The sequence below is a fragment of the Helianthus annuus genome, chromosome 8 (assembly GCF_002127325.2).
Source record: "Helianthus annuus cultivar XRQ/B chromosome 8, HanXRQr2.0-SUNRISE, whole genome shotgun sequence".
Lineage (NCBI taxonomy): Eukaryota > Viridiplantae > Streptophyta > Magnoliopsida > Asterales > Asteraceae > Helianthus > Helianthus annuus.
In genome coordinates, this window is record NC_035440.2 from 37,832,746 (window position 1) to 37,860,242 (window position 27,497).

At 41.7% G+C, this 27,497-nt stretch overlaps 1 protein-coding gene across 1 annotated transcript in view; it reads right to left on the reverse strand.

Annotated features, from left to right (window-relative positions):
• Positions 1-1,620: 1,620 nt before the first annotated feature.
• The window catches only part of LOC118480948 (ribulose bisphosphate carboxylase large chain-like), a 52,507-nt gene continuing 26,630 nt past the window's right edge, over positions 1,621-27,497 (reverse strand). The window contains exons 2-3 of the mRNA XM_035975967.1: positions 5,319-5,595; positions 1,621-1,871 (exon numbers count right to left, since the gene is read on the reverse strand). Coding sequence (XP_035831860.1) covers positions 1,621-1,871; positions 5,319-5,595 — 528 coding nt within the window. The remainder of the gene's footprint in view (positions 1,872-5,318; positions 5,596-27,497) is intronic.

Here is a 27,497-nt window from a genome sequence, read left to right on the forward strand (position 1 = left end):
GCAGTTCTTGCTCAACAAGGTTAAAGAATTAGAAGACTATGCAAGAGACCTGAGTAAAGAGATGTCCAACCTGCCTCCAGATGCTGGTTTACAAGTGGATCTGAGAAAAGATCTCACAAAATTGATCATGAGTGAAAAATTTTACCCTGCCAAAGCTGAACAATTCCTAGACTGGCCACTTGTTGCTCTCAAAGCTGAACTTAAAAGAATTGAAAGAATAAAAAATGATCCATGTATGAAAAGATCAGCACCAAATTGGAGCAAATACAAAAAGACAATTGCTGATCTTACCTTGGAGTATAAAAGGAAGAAGCAAGAGTTGGTTGCAGCAAAGGTTGGTACAGCCAAAGCCATAGCAAAATGGACAAGGCAATACACTGATGAGGCTTTTGAAAGGCTGAGAAAAAGGAGAGAGAGACAGATCCTAGCCTTCTAAAGAAGCCTGAATACAAAGAAAAGAAAGCTGATGATCCACAGCAGCAGGCCCTTTCTTTGAAGACCTTGTTTACATCCTCTAGATACTTCTATCATTGTCCTAAATCAAAGAAAAAACAAAAATAGATGGATGAAAAGGAAATCAAGGCTCAGGAAGATTTTATTATGAAAGAAGCCCTTCAAAGAATGATTGTAGAAAATCAAGAAGCAACGAAATCACAAGATTCTATCAAAGGAGTCATAAGCAGGCCTCCTTCACCAAACTCATCTAAAATAAAGACTCTCCTAAGAAACCCACTGAACTCAAAAATAGTAAAGTGGAAGTCTGATCAAAAGAACCACGTATTGACTCTGATCAAGTTCAGTGGTGAAATGAAGCATATTTCAAGGGAAGAAACACTTGGCCTAAATGTAGAAGACTTACAAGATCTCCTTGAGCTTACATTGTGCAGGGATGAGGATGATGAGGATTCCATGAACTTTGAATTACAATTCAAAGGTCAAGTTAGGGAACTCCCGATGAGACAATAAAGATCCTTAATAATGGAGTGTTTTGGCATCATCTGTTCGAGGGGGAGATTGTTGGGATTGAACACTACAAAGGAACAGATGATATATAGCCAAAACTTGTTCAGAGCAGTGGATCCACAATAAGCAGTTGTTTGTAACATATCTTTCCCTTTGACAGTGGCCCTAACATCTGATGACCCAAAGAACTGCTCATTACAAATGCTGCTGATTTAAAGACTGTTGAAGATAAAGCACTGATGTTCAATCTAGTGATATGTCTCAAGTACTGCTGAAGACCAAAGCGCCGCTGGAGCTATAACAGTGGAATGAGAATCAGTAGTTTAGTTGTACATTATATTTGTTATTAGTAGTTTGTATCAGTGGTTGTAGGTTGTTAGGAGGTACAATAACAACCATTTTTACAAAATAATCACCCGATCATGTAAGTGCATTGAAGTAAAAGTGGAAATGATGTTATTCATGTGGTGCTGTTACGCTTTTGTTTGACGTCTAATATGGGTTCATGATCTAATTAGACGCTTGATGTAATGAGATCGTATTAATAACAAATAATAATTAATATAACTAAGTTTCCCGAGCCAGGGAAACAATCTCGGGTAATAACCTAGTTGTTTATAAAAGAGCATCCCCAATAAGGGGTGTTTTTTGATGTTTTTATTGTGTCAAGGTGCCATTGCCCCACCAATCACACACATTCTCTCTCTTGTCCCATATTATCATCCAAAAAAACACTCTCTCTCCTCTTTCCTCCTTCCCTCTCACAACACCTTTCTCTCTTCTCAAATACATGTTTTTCCTTACATACACCACCACACCTTCTCTTCTCTTCTCCACCTCACACCCTCTCTCATCCACCTCACCTTTCTCTCTCATTAAAAACATCAACATACATCCTATTGTGGATGCTGTAACCGAGAGAGAAGGAGAAAGAGTGTAAAAGTGATAAAAGCGGTGATTGGGAGTTAAGGTGTGTTGAATTTAAAAATGAAAATGTGTACGGTCTTGCATGGGGAAACTAAGTGAGCATGGTTCTTAAGTCAAACAAATGATCAAGACAGTTTTCACATTAAGAAATGGTTTGGTGAGGTTAGTAGTATAAAAGCATGCCTAGATACTTGAAAAAGTCAAAGAATTATAAATAATATAAAGATGGTGAGGGTAGTTTAGTTGGTGTCGACCAACCAAGAGAAAAGGAAAAAAAATAATTTAATTTTGTGTTTCAATAATAATACAAAGGTGTAGTTACATGTGGGCATTTTAAGGACACCAGTAAGAATATGGAAGGTGTGGTGATCGTGCATATTAGTGTGATTTATTGGATGGAGTGACTAAACGGGTAAGGTTAGTGGTAATAATCAAGTCAAAAGAATTTTGTTGGTACCCATGGCTTTGTAGCCTAGTGGTATCTTGGGGGTGAGATAAGAATTTGGACCAATAGGTTCTGGGTTCGATTCTCACAAGGGGGTTTTTCCCATATTTATTGGGTTTCCTCCTGAATTGGTGTATAGGCATTATGCCTAGTGGAGATGGATATCATCGGGTGGTTCCGCTGATGGCACGATGATACTCCAGTGGTCCGTCAGTGATCCAAATTTGCCGTTCAAAAAAAAAAAAGAATTTTGTTGTTAAATATAGATATCGATATGGTATAAAAATAATAAATTAAAAGTGACTAAAAATACTAGCAGGTGCTCACTAGTGTCAAGAGTTAAATATAAAAACATGACGTTTTTTAGGGTAAATTACACTTTTCGTCCTTTATGTTTATATCGGATTGCAACGGATAGCCTTTAACTTCAGTAATTACAGTCATAATCCTTTATTTGGTGAACTCATTACACGCTAGGTCCTTTTACACTAACATAGTTAAAAATTTCAGTTAACTCTAGTCATGTGCATTGCACATGAAGGCAATTTCGTCATTTTAAGCATTAATAATATATAGTATAATAAAAAAATAAAAAAACCTCAAAACAATTAATTATTTAGTTAATATATTTGTTTTATAATTTATAATAGTATGTATTATTTAAACCATCATCTGCTATAACCCAACAACGACCATCTCCATCTCCTCCATCACCACCGTCCCACCACCACCCAACCCGCCGGAAACCACAATCACCACCACCAACTTCGCACACAACCACCACCATCTTTACAACCAACACCGTCATAACTACTTGGGAAGTAGGGTGCAACAAATGAAACCACCGATCCGCCGTCGCTGATCCGTGCGCTTCCGACCTGAATGGTGCCGATGACGTCTCTTCACTAGGCTAAACTGTCACACCCCCGAAATACCATCTAGGGAATGTCCCTGCTAGGCGTGTGACGTACCAATAACGAGCCACTAATTACATTGAACCCATACAATTTTATAAATAAAATCCTCAATTATTAATGAAAATACCATCAACATGTTTAAATGAAAACCAACATGTTCAGCGGAAGCAAATGATAAACCAAAGTTAAACTGTTTCAAAACCAATGTATAGTATAAATACTTCAATCACACGAATCCTTCCAGTCGACCCATGACCACTCCTGCTACTCCAGACAGCAAGTTCCCAAATCCAAGATATCTAACGACCTGCGAGCATGCAATAAGTGTATCAGACAACGCTGGTGAGTTCATAGTTTTACGAAAACGTTGGTTACCAAGTGTTTAGTTAATCCATTGAATTTAATGTTGATAATATCCCGAATACAAGATGGCTTCTGATTTACTTTGCCCTTTCTCCAATGCTCCTATCAAAGCATTGGTCATGACTAGGTCATTAGTTCAACACCCGTCCTCCCAGGTACGGGGTGAGGTTGCCAAACCTAGGTAGCGCTACTAACTAATACCATGTTACCCCATAGGTAACCAAACAACACGGAGGGACTTTAATGGTGATAGGATGAGTATATTATCCAACATTCCAGATTTACCCAAAACCAATCCCTCTCAGGGATACCCAAAGACTGTCCCAAACCATCGGGACGCATGCTCAAGAGAGAGATGAAATCACCTTTGTTTGCTCGGTAAGATTAAAATACGTATTCCCAAGTTGATCAATCAGTCCCTATTATGGTTACCGATAGCAGTTAGTTTCGTGTACACGTGAACATGTATTCCTTACATTTATTTACACAAGTTACAAGTAAGCAATACGCACATCATTACGCAAGTATTAGCAAGTATCTGGTCCTACTTATAACCACAATACAGGTTCACATCACACCTTATCACAAGTGGTTCAGTTCACAATTAACTTCACACGTATCGGTTAGTAAACAGTTTCATAATCACATTTAGCGTTATTGTATGGCACACCATAAGTTAATCACATAATAAGATGGCACTAGGGGTTTGGGTCATATATTCAACACATATCATCAATAATATCCAACTGTTATTATGGTTCTTATAATCCACTCGGCCCATCTAATCCAATCGAGTCATGTGTTAGCGGATACAAAGTGGGCAGCTAATGTACCAATCGGGTACAAGTGTATGTGTGACCCGATATTTAATTAGTTCTAGTGCAGCCCATATACTAACCAAACTGTGTTGGACTAAACTATTATAGCCCAACTCTTTTACATGACCCACTATTAAGCTGTTAGATCCATATTTCCGGTAATCCCGACCACCCCTCATGTTACCCAGCCCCAAACACAACAGGCCTCAACCTAAGATGAATCACATTACCTCCCACGGCCCACTAGTTTACGTGCAATCTGATCCAGCAAAGCCCATTAACCCTATGCGGCCCAAAACAGATTGTGTGTAATTGTTTCATTTTCGCCAATAAGCATAACTATTCTGATCAATATTCAATTTAATCATGTCCTCATAGTTAATATTGAGTAACCTTGAAATCAAGAGTTAATTCTTGTTTCACATGCTTATCTAATCGCTCAACAGTTTGTTCATATAATCAAAGTGAACTTTCTATCCTATAATAACCAACCCTGATGCCCATGTACATATCCAAAACCCCATCAGGTTAACATAGCGATCCCAATCAAAGATTTACACTACTGTGCACCCTAGTATTCTTTATTGAAACCCCTAATATAGCTTATTGATATTCTGGAAACTATCCTTCAAGTTTACCTACTACGGTACCGGAATGAATGTGATCTCCACCGGACATACGTAACGCTTTAGCTAGTACACGGAAGTGCATACCATCAGTGGCGGATCCAGGGGTGTTTTGGGGGTTCCCGGGAACCCCCTCGGTTTGGAAAAAAATGAAAAAAACAGTGGAAATTTTGTATGATTTAAAAAAAATAGTGAAAATTAGTGAAAATATACCAAAAGGAACCCGGTGAAAAAAAATCTTGAATCCGCCACTGCATACCATGATTCTTCTGTCTATCAATATGCATTGCGCGGTGGATGTGAAGAAGTAGACCATTATCTCGGCAATACTGAGACAAGCTAGTATTTGCAGTGAATCCACCTGTTAGGTAGTCATGCATTACGATAGGAACTCTCAATTCTCTAGCAAATACAGCCCTTTTCATCATATCTTCGCAATTACCCGTAGTAGCATTCAAGTAATGCCCTTTAATTTCACCTGTTTCAGCTTGTGCTTTATAAATAGCTTCGGCACAAAATAAGAAACGGTAATCCACCTAAAAGAAAACAATGTTAGACCATCACATAATTACCAATTTCAACAAATAATCATACATACAATTCTGACCCTACAATAATATTTTAACAATCTCCTTAAAGTCGCAAGACAATTAATCACACATAGCCGAGAGGAATCAGGGTATACACATCAAACAGAATCATGCAAGGGTTATCAAATTATATCGTGCATATAAAACATGATCATCGATTATTAACCACATACAATTCAGTTTAAGGTTTGCAAGATTATAAAGCTATTAATGAATGATCAATTAACTCACATAACATATAATCAGAATACACATATAAGATAACTAACCAATATGCAAGATAATGGCTGACTTGTAGCAATTAGAGGAAAACAACTTCGACAGAGGGGAGAGGGTTTCTCCTGCCATCGCAATTCCAAGGGGGGGGGGGTCTCTAGTCGCACAACAAGGGAAGGGGTAGGGTTATGTTTTGAGTTTTATGTTAACAGCCATGTAATACGTATACAACTTAAATATAAGTTTTTGGGCGATCACAGGCTACCCGAAGTGGGCTGTTAAAACACAATATGGGCCCATGACAATCCCATTTGGGCTTTACAAGATTCATGCATAAGTGTGATATGCATAAGTATGATTTGATTAAAGATATATGCGTGTACGGGTTAGGCTCAAATAAACTGACGGCCCACAAGTGTTGAGTAATTCCACGGCCCAAAAGTATCAAGTAACAGGATTGTAATAACACAAAACATAAAACAAGTTTCGTCTAAACAAGGAATAATGATCAGTTAGGATTACTGGATTAAACGGCACAACCCTTGAAAGTTCGGATTGTCACATAAACTGTACACTCCAGCTCACTCGAATCGAACCTATGTGACGAACTCCGCGACCGCCACTGATACGCGCAAAATGCAACATATAAATTATATCAATTGTGGCATAAAACTAACCCTTTTTAGTACTAATGTTGGAAAAAGTGTGCCTTTGTCTTCCTTTTGTATTTTCAGGATTAAATGAGCTCAAATTAACAAAAGAAGCAAAAAGACAGCAAAATCTAACATAAATACAAGAAAAGGGACAAAAGTGGATTGCCCGACCCCTCGACAGCATCCTCTTAAGCAAAACAAAGAAGGCAGAAGACTGAACACGCCCCGTGCTCAGCGAGCACGGGGCCGTGCCCAAGAAGCAGCAGAAAAGACAAACTAATAGAAGCTTCTATTGCCCACCACGGGGTCGTGCCCAGCGGACACGGGGGCGTGGTTAGAGTACTGCAGGAGCATTTATTGTAATTGCGAATTACAATTAATGAAGAGAGAGAGTGTCAGACGGACACGGGGCCGTGCCCAGCGGGCACGGGGCCGTGCTCAGGCTTCTGTTCAGCCTATAAATAGGAGTGCTTGGAGCCATTTCAACTCATCCCTTGGCACACCACCTCTCTCACACTTCACCCACCACCCACCACCACCATAACACCATCATCCACCACCATCATCCATTGTCCATCATAGAGTGTGTGAGTCGTCTCGGGATCCAAGATTGATCGTAAGAGTTCTTGACAATCAAAGGCCATGTTTGCCTAAGTCTCTTACATCACTTGGTGAAGACAAGTGTCTAGTGTAATACTTTTTATTTTTAATCTTTTGCACTTTTTATTTGGTTTTGTATTAATGACTTTAATAACTAGTTTTTTTTGTTGAAGGTGATTCTTCCTTATCGTTTGTCTGTGGTGTCTTGACATTATTTTACTGTCTATATAAAATAAAAGATTTTCACCATTCATATCTCCACGGTCTATATGGAGGTATGTTGGCTACCTGGTCGGGGGTTAAGGGAACGGTTTGGTAAGAGTCTTGCATTTGTTCAGCGTTTAGAGGTCCTGCAAGGGACCTGGGTTAAATTTAGTATGATCTAATTCAATACCCAAAGGTATTGGATGGCGGGGATCCAAACTCTTTGACCCCCTCATAAGTTAAACTACTATTAATACTATAACCCGGCTATTTAGGACTGTATCCCTGCTGACTCAGACTACTTAGTCAAGGGTAACGTCACCTTCAAAAGAGGGGCCTACCATAATTTGCATTAATAACTTAACTAATTATCTTTCAATAATCCGACCCTTTAGGATTGTATCCTTGCTGACTCAAACTACTGGGTTGAGGGTAACGTCACCTTCAAAAGAGGGGCCTACTACAATAACTAAGATAATCTCTTAAACAAGTGCAAAAGTGCGAAAATAATCAAAGGTTACACTATACACGAGTCGGATCCAAGTGATTCATCTTGTCTATCTGTTTTTATTTTTATTTTTATTTTTCAGCAATTAGTTAGTTTTATTTTCTTAGCTTTAAAATCTTTTCTAACATTTTGATTTGATTAGACGTTGAGGATAAACCGGTACTAAAAGCTCTTGTGTCCTTGGACGACCTCGGTATCTTACCAACACTATACTACGTCCACGATGGGTGCACTTGCCCATATGTGTGTGTAGTGTTAGTAAATATCATGTTTTATAAATTTAAAACTTGGCTAAAAAGTGTAAAAAGGGCTTAAAATATATACCTAAAACATATACACACTAGCATGCATCAAGTTTTTGGCGCCGTTGCCGGGGACACAAGGATTGTATGAAAGCTTAAAATCGACGGCTTAATCAGTTTTTCAAAACCTTTTTAAAACGCACGCACATTTTTCTGCATTTTAGTTTAGTTTGCATTTACAGTAGCCTGAACACGGGGCCGTGCTCACTGAACACGCCCCCGTGCTGCATATTTTTAGCTAGATACCCAGATATAGAGTCTGAACACGGGGCCGTGTCCACTGAACACGCCCCCGTGTCCAACAAGACCAGTAACTTTAATTAAAACGCCCAGATACAGACCCTGAACACGGGGCCGTGTCCACTAAACACGGGGCCGTGTCCAGCCTCTGTTTCCGTCTCTGTTTTTTTTCTGGTCCCGAGACTCTGTTGTGGTCTGTTGAGTGATCCCCATGGATCAATACTCAGGAGGCTATAACTACACCTATAAGGAGGATGATTATATGAGAGATTATTGCACTAATTGTGGAAACCCGCACTCGGTACAATATTGTAGCTTATTTCAACCATCCACTTCATACAACTATTATGAGGAGCCCAGGTACGAGCCATCAACTTCATACACATCCTATGAAGACCAAAGGTATGAACCTTCTCCCTCATACTCATATTTTGACGAACCAAGGTATGAGCCTTCATACTCATACCTTGAGGAATCAAGATATGAGCCACCACCTTCATACACTTATTATGAGGAACCATGGCGTGAACAACCCACCTCATATGAGTACTATGAAGAATAAAATTTCGACCGTTATCCATCATATACTTACAATGAAGAACAATGGTATGAACCATCTACTTCATATGGGTACTATGAGGAACCAAGGATCGAACAACCGAGGATCCCGATCCTTACTCTATTACCGAAATAGCCGATAGGATAATAGAAAAACTTAAAACTATCGAACGTTGCATAAAAGAATCTCGCGCAAGGGAAGAGGAGTCCCGCGCAGAGAAGAATTAAAAAAAGAACCGATAGTTGAAGAGTTAAAAATGGAAGAACAAATAAGTGAAAAAACGACTCATGAGTTAAACAACGAAAAAGGTGAGGCCAATAACGCTAAAATTCAAGAAGTGTCTAATTTTGAAGAAATTAATCTCTTGTCACCTTCTTTCGAAAATCATTGTTTAGTACCAACTCATGCTAAGTTTTTAAAAGAGTTAAACACTAACACTAAAATTGAAGAAATAGTAAGTGTTAAGTTAACTAATGATCAAACTTCGCTAATAAAAGAAGATCCTTTTGAAATTAACATTACACCGGTTCCATGTTTTTTTCAAAATTCATTTATTAGTAATGTCACCATTGATAAAGATCTTTATGTTAACATAATGCCTAATTACATTTTCGAAAAATTAAGTATTAGTGATTTTACTCCACTTCAAATACCCATTTTTCTATTTAATCGGAAAGTAATACAATCAATTGGTATAGTGGAGGATGTCTTGGTTCAAACAAATCAAATGGTAATCCCAACCGACTTTGTCATCCTCGATGACGCTCCTCTAGTGTTGGGATGACCTTTCGTAAAAACTCATGAAGCTTTGAAAAACCGGAAGTTTAATAATCTACCTCTTCAGTTAGGGGCATTCAAAAGGAGCATAGATCTTGAGCGTTCAATGAAATATCCTTTTGGCAATAATGACCCCCTAATAGAAGATGAAGATGAGCCACCCGATACAAGTGATGAAGTTGACCACTTTGTTGAAGAAGAGGTCGCCATAGAACAAACCTATAAAGTTCTTGATCTAAATGAGCCACGAAATAAGGAGTCTCCTAAAAACCCACCCATTGAGCTCAAGGAACTTCCGAAAGGTTTGGAATATGCTTTTCTAGACAAAGATGGTAAATTACCTGTAATTATTTCGTCTAAATTAAGTAGTGTAGAAAAAGAAAAATTAATTAATCTTCTTAAAAAACATAAAAATGCGATCGCTTGGAAGCTTGTAGATATTAAAGGAATAAATCCTTCCATGTGCACGCACAAAATTTTGATGAACGATGACTACAAAACGGTAATACAACCACAACGTAGAGTAAATCCAAATGTGCAAGAAGTGGTTAAAAATGAGGTCATCAAACTACTTGACGCCGGACTAATTTATCCTATCTCCGATAGTCCATGGGAAAGTCCCGTCCAAGTAGTCCCAAAGAAAGGAGGTATGACGGTAATAACTAATGAAAAGAATGAATTAATACCAACAACAACCGTCACAGGATGGAGAGTTTGTATAGACTATAGACGATTAAATGAAGCAACAAGGAAAGACCACTTTCCTTTGCCCTTCATTAATCAAATGTTAGAACGACTATCCGGTCATAAATTTTACTGTTTCTTGGATGGTTTTTCAGGTTACTTTCAAATTCCAATAGCACCTGAAGACCAAGGAAATACAACTTTCACATGCCCCTATGGAACTTTCGCTTATCGACGCATGCCATTTGGTCTATGTAATGCACCTGCAACATTCCAACGTTGCATGGTGGCCATTTTCCATGATATGATAGAAAAAACTATGGAAGTGTTCATGGACGACTTTTCTATCTTTGGAGATTCATATGACCAATGCCTCGATAACCTCGAACGAATGCTATCCCGATGTGAGGAAACTAACCTCACCCTTAGCTGGGAAAAATGTCATTTCATGGTCACAGAGGGAATAGTACTTGGTCACAAAATCTCGAGCGAAGGAATGGAAGTTGATCGAGTAAAAGTAGACACTATTTCTCGATTACCTCCACCCTCCTCCGTTAGAGCAATCAGAAGTTTCCTAGGGCATGCCGGATTTTATAGAAGGTTTATCAAGGACTTTTCAAAAATTTCAAGACTGTAGGTCCCGTTTTTCCTGTAGGACCGGTTTTGACGCCGTTCGATTGCGTAACGAACGTTTCACGTGCGGAATCCGTGAACGTGTGTGACCGAACACACAATAACGTACTAGTAACGAGAATCTATTGAAAGATATGACAAATCCGGTACAAGATTCACGTTTACAATGACTTTCTCTCTCTAGACTTTCTCTCTCTAAACTTGAATCACCAAATGTACAAAATGAGATCTTAAGTCTTCCAAGAATTTTTTAACTTCTAAACTTATGTCATCAACATCCTATTTATAGGCCTTGGAATTAATGAGGATTCTCATTAATTACCAAAACGCCACCTTGCTATTTCTAACTAATTATGACATTATGTGCTTGATTTCTTCCGGCTTTTCACTACGACTCGAATTGACGAAGGCGATAGACAATAAATGTATCAACAATCTCCCCCTTGGATATTGCCGTAGTCAATCCGTAGTGAAACTCGTAGCAACTTGTCTTTCTCTCTCTCTTGAGTTCCTCTTGCTTGAACAGAATCCCGGTGGATCTGTCTTCAGCTTTCGTTGCTCTCTTTCTTCAGAATCTTCAGGCTCCCCCTTTCGTCAAGCTTCCGTGCTTTTGGGATCGACACCTGGCTTTCCGTAGCGACAAACTCAGAAACCTGCATATCTCAACCTCTCTGTTACAAACAAACAATATTGTGATTCAACTTAATGAAACAACTAAACATTTGAGAATTTTCACATTTAAAAATGATCAAAAATTTGAAACATTCCAAATTCTGATTCAACGTAATGAATCATCTTAAACATTTCAAACCATTTAACCAACCTGTCTGTTCATCATGTTTAGCCTTTGAGATTTTGAATATCAGCTTTTCACCATCAGTTGTCGAAAATCTTTTTGGATTTTTTCAAAAAAAATGAAACATAAATGCAAAGACAGAAATTAAATGCAGAAATGAAATATGTACAAACATATTTTTGTGAGTTTGTGTAAGAGGATCATATCAGTTTTTTTAGACATATCACCAACACCGTTAAGCTTTTAATCGTTTTAAGTTCTAAACGATTCACATCGATTGACGATATTGTTGTCCACTTAAGCTCAATCTAAAAACTTTCAAAATGCTTACCGATACGTTAAGGTATATTAATTATGCACTAAATTCTTATGGACCCCACGATCTCAGCATATCCCCTCATCATGCAATACACTAACTCAAGTAATGCCTTTAAACTTTCATCAACTGTGATATGTGCGAAAACAAAGCAGAATGTTTAAAAATTAACAATCAGGTTGTAACAACTGTCACGAAAATCAATAATTAGGATGATAATTAGGTAATAAGAAAACCCTAATTGAAACACCCAAGTGATTCCGCATAAACCCTAAAATTTTCATAACAATCGGAATCAGGATCAGGGCCCCTAAAACTCAGGGGGGGATAAACCCTAGTTGGTAATATCTTAACAGTTTTACGTGGGAGCTAAGTTTTCAGTCGAAACTGTGACAACTCGAACTTTAGACTTGCTTTGATGTAACGTTTGTGCACGACATGTGATTTTATGAACCCGAATGATTAATTGATTGCATGATGTATGTTATGTTATTACGTGCATTATATGTATTCGATGTTATGATACGCGAATTAAAACCACACAACACACCCACACTCGCACAAGCCCATTCGGGCCTTATACTCTGCACGCGGACCATTAGGGCGGCCCATGTGGGTTCGGCCCACTTCCCTTTAACCGTGTAAATCCCATAGTTGGGATAGGTTTTGTTAGTTGTCACAAAACACAAAAACACACAAAACCCTAGCTAGTTTCCTCTCTCTCTCGGCTTGCTTGGAACCCGACGGCACACACACACTTTGAAGCTTGTGAAACGAATCGATCCTCTACCTTCAATCCAACCGGTTAGTGCTTGATAATTAGGTTGCTTGTTAAATGGTTATCGTATGTTGGTGTTTGCTAACCGAGAATTCTTGTTAATGTATTGTTTGGGATGTTAATTGATAAATGTTTTGTTAAATCGGCTCTTATGTATGTTCATGCAAATCGGATGTATGATGTTATTCAAATAGCGAGATGCTGGATAAATCGGTTAACATGATATATGTTTGGATTGTGTGTATGATAATATTAGATTAAACGATTGAGGATCGGCTAACATAGATTGTTCCCGAAAGGTTGGTATGATGATTCGTTTTGGGTTTTCATGACCTAGGTTGCATGTTAGTCTATGGGATTATGTATCACATGATCCGATTACATGTTCTGTACAAGATTGGTTAATTGTTCTTGAATTGATGTTGATTATGAACATGATTGATTATAGATTAATTGTTGATTTGATCTATTTCCGAAACTGACCAAACTGTTAGCTGAAATCACGGAGTATAATTGACTGAAAGTATGGAAACCAGTTACACGTTCGGTTGCGACTCGGATTGCGAGTCGGAACCCCACTCGAGACCAAACCGCACGAACCGCAACCACGGTTGCGAGTCAGATTGCGACTCGTAACCAGACCAGGATGAACCGAGACCATCTATTGCGACTCGTATCCAGCCGTTACGACTCGAGATCCCCGTTGCGACTCGTAACCCCGTTGCGAGTCGAGACCATCGTTGCACATGCACACTATTGGGCCTTCACTGTCACGGGCCCAATGATTTGATTTGTGGGCTGTTTATTAATGGACTTGTAGGTGTTTGCTATTTGGGCCGATTAAGAATCTGGACTGTTTTGTTATTGGGCTGCTTATGTCTTTGGGCCGGGTATGATTGGACTTAGAACAATTGAATCACACATGCTATGTCTTATCTGCTTACGTGCGTACATGTTTGCCATGACTATACGTGACTACTATATACGTGCCATATACGAACCTGACACGTATAATAACCATGATAGGACGTGAGTGATCATTTACTTGCTACTAGTACTTTCTGTGTATCTGCCGAGCAAACCAAGGTGAGTTCACACAGCCAAGGCATGGGATTCCCAGGTTGGGAATTGGGTTGGATATGTTGGTTATGGAATGATTACTCGTACTTACGCATATACCAGACTATAGACCATCGTCCTCAGGTTAGTCAGGACACGTTACGTAAAGCCTACGTAACCCAGTATATTTGCCATATGTCTCCCGGGTCGGGAGGACACGTTACGTAAAGCCTACGTAACCCAATACCATTCACTGGCTTCCAGGTCGGAAGGCCACGCTGCGTAAAGCCTACGTAGCCCCCACGCGTACCACTGTCCTCGGGGAAGGGCACGTCACGTAAAGCCTACGTGACCCTGTACGTATTCCTGTTCTCGGTAAAGAGGAACACATGGTCGGAAGTTAGTCTAGTAAGTACCGTTAATGAGAAGCCCTCATTAACCAGGATGAACATGGGAAGCCCCCACCTTTAGTACACACTAGAATGGGAAGCCCCCACTAGCTATACTTATGCATTACGTTTTGAACTTACTTTCTGTGAACTCGCTCAACTAGTTTGTTGATTATTTGCTGCATGCCTTGCAGGGCCTTAGGTACTTATTGGAGCTTGCACAGGGAAGGAGCAGGTCGTTGTGGGCAGATGGATCGTGAACGTTATATTGAACTTATAACTATTTTGAGATTTCATACTATGCTTCCGCTACTTAAACGATGTTGGTTTTGAAACATCAATCATGTCATGATGATTTGCATTATTTACTTTTATATTAAATGCTATGTTTGATATGATTGATGGCTTGATCCTGGTCAGTCACGCTCCCAAGCGGTGGTACTCCGCGTGTGGATTTTGGGGGTGTGACAGATTGGTATCAGAGCCATTGGTTATAGAGAACTTGGTTTTACTATGGGAAAACGTTTTTATTAAAACCGGACTATAACCAGTGCAGTGCTCTCAACGATCCACAACGACGCTTCGCTCCACGTGCAAGACTCGACATCCTAGGTAATAAGGTTTATATTTATTGCCTGTTTGCTAGAACTGCTTAGAACTTTGCTCGCATTACGCTTAGATACACATGATATTATAGCATGAGAATCCCTACGTGCTTACACTTTTCTGTCATCGCCCTACTCGCGAACCATTCTTACATATGCTACTTGTTACTATGAAGATCATGTCTGGACGAATCAACATGACACAAGCCCAGCTAGAGGCTCTCGTCCAAGCTCAAGTTGCTGCGGCAGTTGCAGCAGCTCAAGCAGGTAGTATATCCTGCAGTATAGGCACACACTAGGATCTTTAGATCCTACATTAACTCTTGTATTTAACTTCGTCCTATTCGTACACAATAGGTCAACACGCGCAGCAGCCTGTCTGCACGTTCAAGAATTTCATGGACTGTCGTCCAAACTCTTTCAGCGGCACAGAGGGGGCAGTGGGACTCCTCCACTGGTTTGAAAAGCTAGAATCAGTATTCGAAATGTGCGAGTGCCCTGAGGCTCGCAAGGTCAAGTTTGCTACCGGTACTTTAGAAGGGATAGCACTGACTTGGTGGAACGCCCAAGTCCAGATCTTAGGGTTGGCAGCTGCTAACGCCACCCCATGGAACGATTTTAAGGAACTCATCAAGCGTGAGTATTGCACGCGTGAAGATATTCACAAGCTGGAAGACGAGCTGTATAACTTGAAAATGGTTGGATCGGAAATCGAAGCGTATACCAAACGGTCGAATGAGTTGGCCGTTCTGTGCCCTACTATGGTGGACCCTCCATACAAGCGCATTGAGTTGTATCTCAAGGGATTGGCGCCAGAAATTCAGAGCCACGTGACGTCGGCTAATCTCGAAAACATCCAGGAAATCCAGCGCCTCGCTCATCGCATCACTGATCAGGCAGTGGATCAGAATAAACTGCCCAAGCGTGTTAATGCTACTACTAATGTCACCACCTCAGTTACTCCTGCTACATCTGGTGAAAGTAAAAGAAAATGGGATGGAGACTCTAGTAAAAGTTCAGCATCGGTTCAGCCACAAGCTCAGCAGCAGAAAATCGACCACTATCAGAGTCCCAGTCAGCAATCCTCTGGTGGTCACAGACAGAGGAGATATCAGGGTAGTCAACCTAGGTGCCACAACTGCAACAGGCATCACCACGGCCCATGTAACAAGGGTCGTTGTCAAAGGTGTCTTAAGATGGGTCACGAGGCCAAAGACTGTAGGAGTCCACGGCCTGCGAATCAGAATCAGCAGCCTCAACAACCCGCTCCACAGAACCAGCAGCAGCAACAGCAGCAGCCACAGCGTGGAAACCGGGGGTGTTTCCAGTGTGGGGCTGAAGGTCATTTCAAACGCGATTGCCCTCAATTGAACCAGAATCGCAACAACAATAACAACCAGGGCAACGGCAACAACAACGGTGGAAACAACAACAACGGCAATGAAGCTCGTGGTCGCGCTTTTGTGCTAGGTCGAGGCGACGCAGTGAACGATCCCAACGTGGTTATGGGTAAGTTTCTCCTCGACAATATTTACGTTACTGTTTTGTTTGATTCGGGTGCGGATACAAGCTATATGTCTGTGAAAATGTGTCAACTGCTAAAACGTGCACCAACACTTTTACCCACCAAACATGTAGTAGAGTTAGCTAACGGTAAAAGTCTAGAAGCCATGCACGTAGTTCAGGGTTGTAATCTTATCTTAGCTGGTCAAGCCTTCTCTATTGATCTCATTCCCATAGTTTTGGGTAGCTTCGACGTCGTGATTGGGATGGATTGGTTGTCCCAACACCAGGCAGAAATCTTGTGCAGCGAGAAGGTTATTCGCATTCCTCGCTCGGGTCAGGAACCCCTAGAAGTTCAAGGCGACAAGAGTGGTGCAGTGGTTGGCATCATCTCTTTCTTGAAGGCTCAGAAATGCTTACGTAAGGGTCACACTGCCATTCTAGCACTCGTTACAGACGCATCAGCAAAGGAAAAGAAATTGGAGGATATTCCAATTGTACGCGAATACCCTCAGGTGTTTCCTGAAGACTTACCTGGCTTACCGCCTCATCGTCAGGTCGAATTTCAGATCGAGCTCGCTCCAGGAGCAGCACCCATAGCTCGCGCACCATATCGCCTAGCTCCATCAGAATTGGAGGAATTGTCAAAGCAACTGCAAGAGCTCTTGGAAAAGGGCTTTATTCGTCCAAGCTCTTCGCCTTGGGGAGCTCCGGTACTCTTCGTGAAAAAGAAAGACGGTACGTTCAGGATGTGCATCGACTACCGTGAACTCAACAAGGTGACGGTGAAGAACCGTTATCCTCTTCCGCGCATTGACGACTTATTCGACCAGTTGCAAGGGTCGTGCTACTATTCGAAGATAGATTTGAGGTCAGGGTACCATCAGTTGAGAGTCCGGGATGAGGACGTCTCCAAGACAGCCTTCAGAACTCGTTACGGTCACTACGAGTTTCTTGTCATGCCGTTCGGGTTAACGAACGCGCCTGCCGTATTTATGGATCTTATGAACAGGGTGTGCAAACCCTATCTTGACAAGTTCGTCATAGTATTCATCGACGACATTCTGATTTACTCCAAGAGTCAGGAGGAACACGAGCAACATCTTCGCCTGATTTTGGAACTCCTTCGGAAGGAACAGCTGTACGCCAAACTTTCTAAATGCGACTTCTGGCTTCGTGAAGTCCACTTCTTAGGCCATGTGGTTAACAAGGATGGGATCCATGTCGATCCATCCAAGGTAGATTCGATCAGGAACTGGCCTGCACCGCGTACACCGACAGAAATACGTCAATTCTTGGGTCTGGCAGGTTATTACAGACGGTTTATTAGAGACTTTTCGAAGATTGCTCAGCCGCTTACGATACTGACACAGAAGGGTGTTACCTATCGCTGGGGAGAGCCCCAGGAGACTGCTTTTCAGCACCTAAAGGATAGACTTTGCAGTGCACCTATCCTCTCATTGCCAGAGGGCACAGAAGACTTCGTAGTATATTGTGATGCATCCATTCGGGGATTGGGATGTGTGCTAATGCAGCGCGACAAGGTTATCGCTTACGCCTCTCGCCAACTAAAGGTTCATGAACGGAACTACACGACGCACGATCTAGAGCTGGGAGCTGTTGTTTTTGCGCTTAAGATATGGCGACACTACCTGTACGGTACCAGGTGCACGATTTACACCGATCACAGGAGTCTCGAGCATATCCTTAAGCAGAAGGATTTGAACATGCGTCAACGACGATGGGTCGAGTTACTTAACGATTATGAATGCGCTATCAAGTATCATCCAGGCAAAGCCAATGTTGTGGCTGATGCCCTCAGTCGAAAGGACACTTTACCTCGGCGCGTGCGAGCGCTACAGCTTACGATTCAGTCTAGCCTTCCTGCTCAGATACGAGCTGCTCAGACAGAAGCACTGAAGCCCGAAAACGTCAAGGCTGAAGCCTTACGCGGCTCACGACAGCAAATGGAACAGAAGGCAGACGGCGCCTACTATGTAACGGGGCGTATATGGGTCCCACTTTATGGCGGACTACGCGAACTTGTGATGGACGAAGCTCACAAGTCTCGCTACTCGGTACATCCAGGGTCGGATAAAATGTACCACGACATCAGCACTACTTATTGGTGGCCTAGTATGAAGGCCCACATCGCTACGTATGTTGGAAAATGCTTGACCTGTGCGAGAGTCAAGGTGGAATACCAGAAACCAGCTGGTCTGCTTCAGCAGCCTAAGATACCTCAGTGGAAATGGGAAGGAATTTCCATGGATTTCGTTACAGGCCTACCTAGATCCCAGCGTGGGAACGATACAATATGGGTCATAGTTGATCGACTCACCAAGTCTGCACACTTCCTGCCAATTAAGGAAACGGATAAGTTCTCCACACTCGCAGACGTTTACCTTAAGGAAGTTGTTTCGAGGCACGGAGTGCCCACATCTATCATTTCGGATCGCGACGCACGATTCACGTCAGAACTTTGGCAAGCGATGCACAAATCTTTTGGCTCAAGGTTAGACATGAGCACAGCATATCACCCTCAGACGGATGGGCAGTCTGAGCGAACGATTCAAACTCTTGAAGACATGCTTAGAGCATGCGTTATCGATTTCGGCAACGGCTGGGAAAAGCACCTCCCTTTGGTGGAGTTCTCGTATAATAACAGTTACCATACCAGCATTCAAGCCGCTCCATTCGAGGCATTATACGGGCGTAAATGCCGGTCACCCCTCTGCTGGGCAGAGGTGGGGGATAGTCAAATTACGGGTCCAGAGATTGTTGTGGACGCCACAGAAAAGATCGCACAGATACGACAACGCATGGCGGCAGCACGCGACCGTCAGAAAGCCTACGCGGACAAGCGTAGAAAGCCATTGGAATTTGAGGTCGGGGACCGGGTTTTGTTGAAAGTCTCACCCTGGAAGGGTGTGGTTCGTTTTGGAAAACGGGGCAAACTAAATCCGCGGTACGTCGGACCATTCGAAATTATCGAAAAGATTGGCAAGGTAGCCTACAAGTTGAACCTACCAGCTGAACTCGGGGCAGTTCACAATGTCTTTCATGTATCGAACTTAAAGAAGTGCCTATCAGATGAAAACCTCATCATTCCTTTCAAGGAACTTACTATCGACGAGCGGTTGCAGTTCGTCGAGGAACCAGTAGAAATCACGGACCGGGATGTGAAGGTCCTCAAACACAAGAGAATCCCTCTTGTTCGAGTTCGTTGGAACTCCAAACGTGGCCCAGAGTACACCTGGGAACGCGAAGACAGAATGACAGAAAAGTACCCACAGTTATTCGGAACCAATGCTACCACTACTGAGCCTGAAGCTACTACTTCGGAATTTCGGGACGAAATTCCAGATCAACGGGGGGAGGATGTGACACCCCAGGAAAACCAGTGAACGATTGAACTTACCTAGCTTCCTCAGTGAGTGCATACCAAATTTCGGGACGAAATTTCCAATTAGTTGGGGATAATGTGACAACTCGAACTTTAGACTTGCTTTGATGTAACGTTTGTGCACGACATGTGATTTTATGAACCCGAATGATTAATTGATTGCATGATGTATGTTATGTTATTACGTGCATTATATGTATTCGATGTTATGATACGCGAATTAAAACCACACAACACACCCACACTCGCACAAGCCCATTCGGGCCTTATACTCTGCACGCGGACCATTAGGGCGGCCCATGTGGGTTCGGCCCACTTCCCTTTAACCGTGTAAATCCCATAGTTGGGATAGGTTTTGTTAGTTGTCACAAAACACAAAAACACACAAAACCCTAGCTAGTTTCCTCTCTCTCTCGGCTTGCTTGGAACCCGACGGCACACACACACTTTGAAGCTTGTGAAACGAATCGATCCTCTACCTTCAATCCAACCGGTTAGTGCTTGATAATTAGGTTGCTTGTTAAATGGTTATCGTATGTTGGTGTTTGCTAACCGAGAATTCTTGTTAATGTATTGTTTGGGATGTTAATTGATAAATGTTTTGTTAAATCGGCTCTTATGTATGTTCATGCAAATCGGATGTATGATGTTATTCAAATAGCGAGATGCTGGATAAATCGGTTAACATGATATATGTTTGGATTGTGTGTATGATAATATTAGATTAAACGATTGAGGATCGGCTAACATAGATTGTTCCCGAAAGGTTGGTATGATGATTCGTTTTGGGTTTTCATGACCTAGGTTGCATGTTAGTCTATGGGATTATGTATCACATGATCCGATTACATGTTCTGTACAAGATTGGTTAATTGTTCTTGAATTGATGTTGATTATGAACATGATTGATTATAGATTAATTGTTGATTTGATCTGTTTCCGAAACTGACCAAACTGTTAGCTGAAATCACGGAGTATAATTGACTGAAAGTATGGAAACCAGTTACACGTTCGGTTGCGACTCGGATTGCGAGTCGGAACCCCACTCGAGACCAAACCGCACGAACCGCAACCACGGTTGCGAGTCAGATTGCGACTCGTAACCAGACCAGGATGAACCGAGACCATCTATTGCGACTCGTATCCAGCCATTACGACTCGAGATCCCCGTTGCGACTCGTAACCCCGTTGCGAGTCGAGACCATCGTTGCACATGCACACTATTGGGCCTTCACTGTCACGGGCCCAATGATTTGATTTGTGGGCTGTTTATTAATGGACTTGTAGGTGTTTGCTATTTGGGCCGATTAAGAATCTGGACTGTTTTGTTATTGGGCTGCTTATGTCTTTGGGCCGGGTATGATTGGACTTAGAACAATTGAATCACACATGCTATGTCTTATCTGCTTACGTGCGTACATGTTTGCCATGACTATACGTGACTACTATATACGTGCCATATACGAACCTGACACGTATAATAACCATGATAGGACGTGAGTGATCATTTACTTGCTACTAGTACTTTCTGTGTATCTGCCGAGCAAACCAAGGTGAGTTCACACAGCCAAGGCATGGGATTCCCGGGTTGGGAATTGGGTTGGATATGTTGGTTATGGAATGATTACTCGTACTTACGCATATACCAGACTATAGACCATCGTCCTCAGGTTAGTCAGGACACGTTACGTAAAGCCTACGTAACCCAGTATATTTGCCATATGTCTCCCGGGTCGGGAGGACACGTTACGTAAAGCCTACGTAACCCAATACCATTCACTGGCTTCCAGGTCGGAAGGCCACGCTGCGTAAAGCCTACGTAGCCCCCACGCGTACCACTGTCCTCGGGGAAGGGCACGTCACGTAAAGCCTACGTGACCCTGTACGTATTCCTGTTCTCGGTAAAGAGGAACACATGGTCGGAAGTTAGTCTAGTAAGTACCGTTAATGAGAAGCCCTCATTAACCAGGATGAACATGGGAAGCCCCCACCTTTAGTACACACTAGAATGGGAAGCCCCCACTAGCTATACTTATGCATTACGTTTTGAACTTACTTTCTGTGAACTCGCTCAACTAGTTTGTTGATTATTTGCTGCATGCCTTGCAGGGCCTTAGGTACTTATTGGAGCTTGCACAGGGAAGGAGCAGGTCGTTGTGGGCAGATGGATCGTGAACGTTATATTGAACTTATAACTATTTTGAGATTTCATACTATGCTTCCGCTACTTAAACGATGTTGGTTTTGAAACATCAATCATGTCATGATGATTTACATTATTTACTTTTATATTAAATGCTATGTTTGATATGATTGATGGCTTGATCCTGGTCAGTCACGCTCCCAAGCGGTGGTACTCCGCGTGTGGATTTTGGGGGTGTGACAGAAACCAACTCACCCAAGCTACCTGTACACGAACACACCCTATGCTAGACTAGGGTCTCTCGCGCCACGCGACACGCGCAAGGAAATCCTTCGCGTGGCGCGAGGGAGTGCACTTTTCAGATATAAATAGGGGACGTTGGCACTTGAAATTCTGTGATAATTCGACGTCCAAATTCCGTTTATACACGGAGATATCGTCTGAATACTACACAACCACACACTAAATTCGAAGTGCTGCCACAATCAGGGTAATAACTCGATCGCTATTACGATTCAACGTCCGATCGATTATAACTATCCAACGATTGTTCGAGTGCTGCTCAAATTGAGCTTGTACTTTGATTATTCGTCGTGATTTCGAGTTGAATATTAGAGTGCTGTTCGAATTCGGACTATGCTCTGTTATTCGTTGTGAATCCGATTGAATTATCGATTATCGCACTGATTAATCGTTATGAGGGTTTAATCTCGTGAATTGACGTAACTGCTGTATTAGTTACTAACCTGCTTGTGTGTGCATTGTGTTAATTTAGGTTAATCGAGGCTAATCAGTAGGCTTATATCTTGCTCGTTAATCTGCAATGTGAGTCATTCTTCTTTTGTAAACTGTTTTCTCACAGTTTGTGAGTAAGTATTACAAAACTCCAAGTTATTTTCAAAGTTATAATTACAGGGATTAAGTCTTTGTAATCACCAAGTTACAGCCGGTATGTGGGGTTTTGTATACATTACTTATTTCCCGTCACACTTGGACAAACGGGTGGCCAAGGGGTGATCTGACCACAGTCACAGACACCATTGGACAAATGGGCTAGCCAATGGTTGGTCGAGTGACAAATACTGTGGGTAGTTGGTTTGAAATCAGAAACATTGTAATTCCCCTTAATACTGTAATTTATAACTAACAGGTCGTTTTAGTAAACAGAATGATTCACTCAGTATTTCCCCGCTGACAAAACCTTTTTAAACCATGTTTCAGGTGATCTGTGTGATCCAGGAAAAGTGCAGTAAAGCACTACAAGCTCAGAGAAGTGGCTCATTGTGAATAAATAAATAAAACATGTTTTAGCAAATAATGATTTCTGTGTGAAATCAACTGATTGTAAATTATGGGAATTTATCCCTAAAACTTTGTATAATATATTAAACGAGCAATTTTTACGGTGAAAAGATCCTGTAATAAAAAGACTTCCGCTGCCGCTTAAATCAAAATACCACGGGTACCACTGGACTGCTCGCGGCTCCCGATTCCGTCCAGGGTGGATCGGGGGGCGCGACAGAAGGTGGTATCAGAGCTAATAATTAATAATTAATAATTAAATTGAGCCACTGATCGAGCCACTGATTTAAGCCTATTACGGAATTAAGTATTGGACAAAATACTTAATCCTACTAGTTATCATTCTGTGATTATTTGTTGTATTAACTGATTATTTGTTAGTTACAGTATGGGTAAACAAAAGCTGTCTGCTATCTACCACAAATTAGATATTGTAACTTCTTCTAAAAACCCAGTAAACCTAGAAGAAGGAATCTTTGTCCGCAAGGCAAACTATGAGAATCCTCTTTCCCCAGAGAAAAGGGATTCGATACTTAAAAAGAGTCATGAGAAAAAGAAATCCCGAACCAAGAGAGTTAGGTTTAACCCAGAAATCCAAGAGTTGGGTAAAAGTACACCTTGGGAAGATAAAATAGACAAGAAATGGGCAAATATCTATATGCTAGCTACTGTAGCAGAAAATGCCAACCTCTAAATATCCGATAAGTTGGGTCTAGTAAGAGAAATCACAATCCAGTAAATAAATAAAGTCCTAGCGTGTTTATTTCTGTTGTCCTTTGTATAAATTAGTATGCAATAAAAACTTCAGTGTTTGTTTGTTAAACTTTGTTCCAAAGTTTTAACATTGCATTCTTGTATTTTGCATATATACTATGCAGCATGAATGAGATGTCGGAAGCATTCCAGAATCTCAACTTATATCCAGTACCTATCGAAGTCTCTCACGACTTTACTGGTTACATTGCTGACATAGAAGAACCTGTGGAATTCAAAGCTCCACCGCTGGAAAAAGCCAAACCTAAAAAAGAAAAGAAGATACGTAGGGTGGAGGAAAGTACGCCGTAGGAAACCAACTACTAGGAGACTTCCTAAAATAGAAAATCCTGTGAGCATGAACAAGGGAAAGGAAATAGAAACTGGAGAAAGTTCGAAACCACCAGAAAAGGAAATAGGAATAGACCTAAAGAAAAAGGGAATAGAAATTGGCGAAAGCTCTAAACAGTCTGAGGAAATCACGTTCCAGGACGAAATAGACCGCCTACTAGACAATTGTGATGTTATAGAGCCTGTCAACAATAATCTCTTCTCTTATCCGGTTACAGCTCAAATTCCCATAAACCTAGCACCAGCTATTCCAGACCCACTAGTTCACACCAGATCATTAGGCCAAATGGAGGAATGGTGAACTAATGACTGGAAATTCCAAAATATAGTTAATAGTCCCTATAGTTTTCTCCCACAGTTTGATCCAGAACCTATCCCTAATCCTCCCATGAGTAATGAAAACCTAGCCGAACTTCGTCAGTTCGGTGAAGAACTGATAGGTACAGGTAATAGGATCCGGGAAATGAGGGAGCAACTGTCACACCCCCAAAATCCCACCTGCGGAGTACTACCGCTTGGAGGCGTGACTGACCAGGATCCAGCCACCAATCATACTGAACAAGCATATAATAATCATAAAAGTTTAACCAATACGATTGGTGATCCAACAAAACCAAGTTTAAGTTGTAAGCGGAAGCATAAGTTTAAAGTTATAACATAAGTTCAACATTTTCAAATAAAACATGACACGCAGCAAATCTGTGTCCCACAACGGCTCTCCTCCATGCAAGCTCCAGCTGAGTACCTATGGTCCTGCAAAGAATGTAGTAACGAGTCAACAACTAGTTGAGTGAGTTCACGGTTGGGTTTTCGTTTTAGTTATTTCAAAAACAGTTTCCTTTAACTGGCATCCTGCCGTGGGGGTTACCCCATAGTTTAAAAACGTGACTTGTTCATTCCCAGTTACTCCGGCACTCCAGCCGTGGGGGCTACCCCATGTTAGTTATCAGGCATTTCGGCCGTGGGGGCTACCCCATGCGTACACTAGACTCGTTACCATATCGACTGCTGACTGTAGTCATGTTTATGTGCCCTGAAAACATCAATGTCTATCATCATTGACGTGCCCCAGATCCATTAGTTCACGCCCGTCCTCTGCGGCACGGTGTGAGGTTTGTCAGACCTAATAGCGCTATCTAACTAATGACCCGCTCGCCATTGGCCCGGCGATTAAGTCGATACAAAAAGGAGGGACTTCGTGATAGAGTTTTAGTCTAGTACGTGTTATCCGTCCATCCGGACGAGGAATCACATTCCTGAACCACTGACGTCCTACCCAAGGAGGACGAGGAATCCACGTTCCTTAACCCCGTTCCCAACCCAGGGAATCCCATGCTTCGTGGAGGGTGTGAACTCACCTTGGTTTGCTCGGCAGTTAATCACGGAAAGTCAATTAAGTTGCAGGTAATCAATTAGGTCCTATCACAGGTATTATTCGTATCAGATTCAAGCCAAGCAGTGCATGTATGTTCAACACGTATTGTACACAGATAATGATCATGGCAACACTTTTAACATTAACAGTTCACAGTTAGCATTCAAACACAGCCCAAGGTCTAAGTATAAAGTCCGAATAGTTGGGCTCGTAGTAACAGGCCCAAACAACACGTCACAGGAGTCCATAAGTCCGGCCCACTATCTTAGGCCCATAACTAAACAAGTCCAATGGGTGTAGTCTCGAGTCGCAACCGGACTCGCAAGCATGGTTTCGAGTCATGCTGTTTGTGTTGACCATGGATGGTTGCGAGTCGCAACCTATGTCGCAACCGCGATCTCGGCTTGTCATGTTTTGGTCTCGAGTCGCAACGGGACTCGTAACCCGTGTCGCAATCTGTGGTCTCGGTTCATCATTGATGTAGTGAGTGATACGATAAACGAAGATCAACACGTTGATTCTACGAATACCCGTGTGTCTCTTCCCCAACCCCCAAATTGCAACCCAAAGGCCACGGAATTTGAAGTGAAAAATAAGTTTTCTCAAAATTCAAGTCTGCCTGTTTCATTCACTAAAGGGACATATAAATAATGACAGAAATTCGAAATGGGCCTAAAAAAGATAACGGGCCAAACACAAGCCCAAAAACAAAATGCCCAAAATACTTGAAAAAACATAAAAATGGGAAAAACTAATAGAAATAAGCGTTTTCTCGGCCCGGACGATGACCCAAACCGCCATAGGCGGTTTGCAGCAAGATAGAGCTCGTTCTCCCGTTCGTTTTGACTGGTCACACGCCCCAAACGGACCCCCGTAGCCCGAGTTAGAGCCATTTCAGTGAAGCCCCTTTAGTGACCCGATCTTGGGCCTCCAAATACAGAATGGCCCGCTCTTCCACGCTTGGGCCCGCATCAATCATGCTGTGGTTGCGAGTCGCAACCAGGCGTCCTTGACTCGCAACAGGTGTCGAAACATAGAGATTTCGAGTCGCAACCAGGGGTTCTCGACCCCCCAACAGTGGCTGACTCTGCACAGTTGTACTATCCAATAGAATTTGGATGTCATGCAACACAAATATTGTACTATCCACTAAAACATGTTTTATTGTCTAATAATTCATGAATTCAGATCAAACAGGCAGAATTCAAACATTTAACCCACATTCAACAAGTTCTTCATGTTCTTCAAAACATTCAAACACATTCATAACATGTTCAACCTTTATCCAACACATTTTGCATCAATCCTAAACATAATCATGAGTAACAATTCCACTTATCTAATATAACACATAAGCTCGGTTCTATACTAGGCCGAATGTATAACATATGTAACTCGGTTTCATGTTCATCAATATAAATGGTTCAATCTTCATTTAAACACAAGACACCAAAATTCATCATGCTATATACATACCTGAAATCAAGACCTATTAGCCGATATCAACATTGTGCACATTAGGACATCATATTCATCAAAATCATCATACAAACACTAACATCCCAACACAATAAACATCTAATCCTTCATTTTATTATTTAACACAACAAACATTAGTCAAAACATCATGGACACTAACCGGTTGGTGAGGTGTGTGAAGCTTCTAGCCGATTGATGTGGACCGAACCACCTTCCA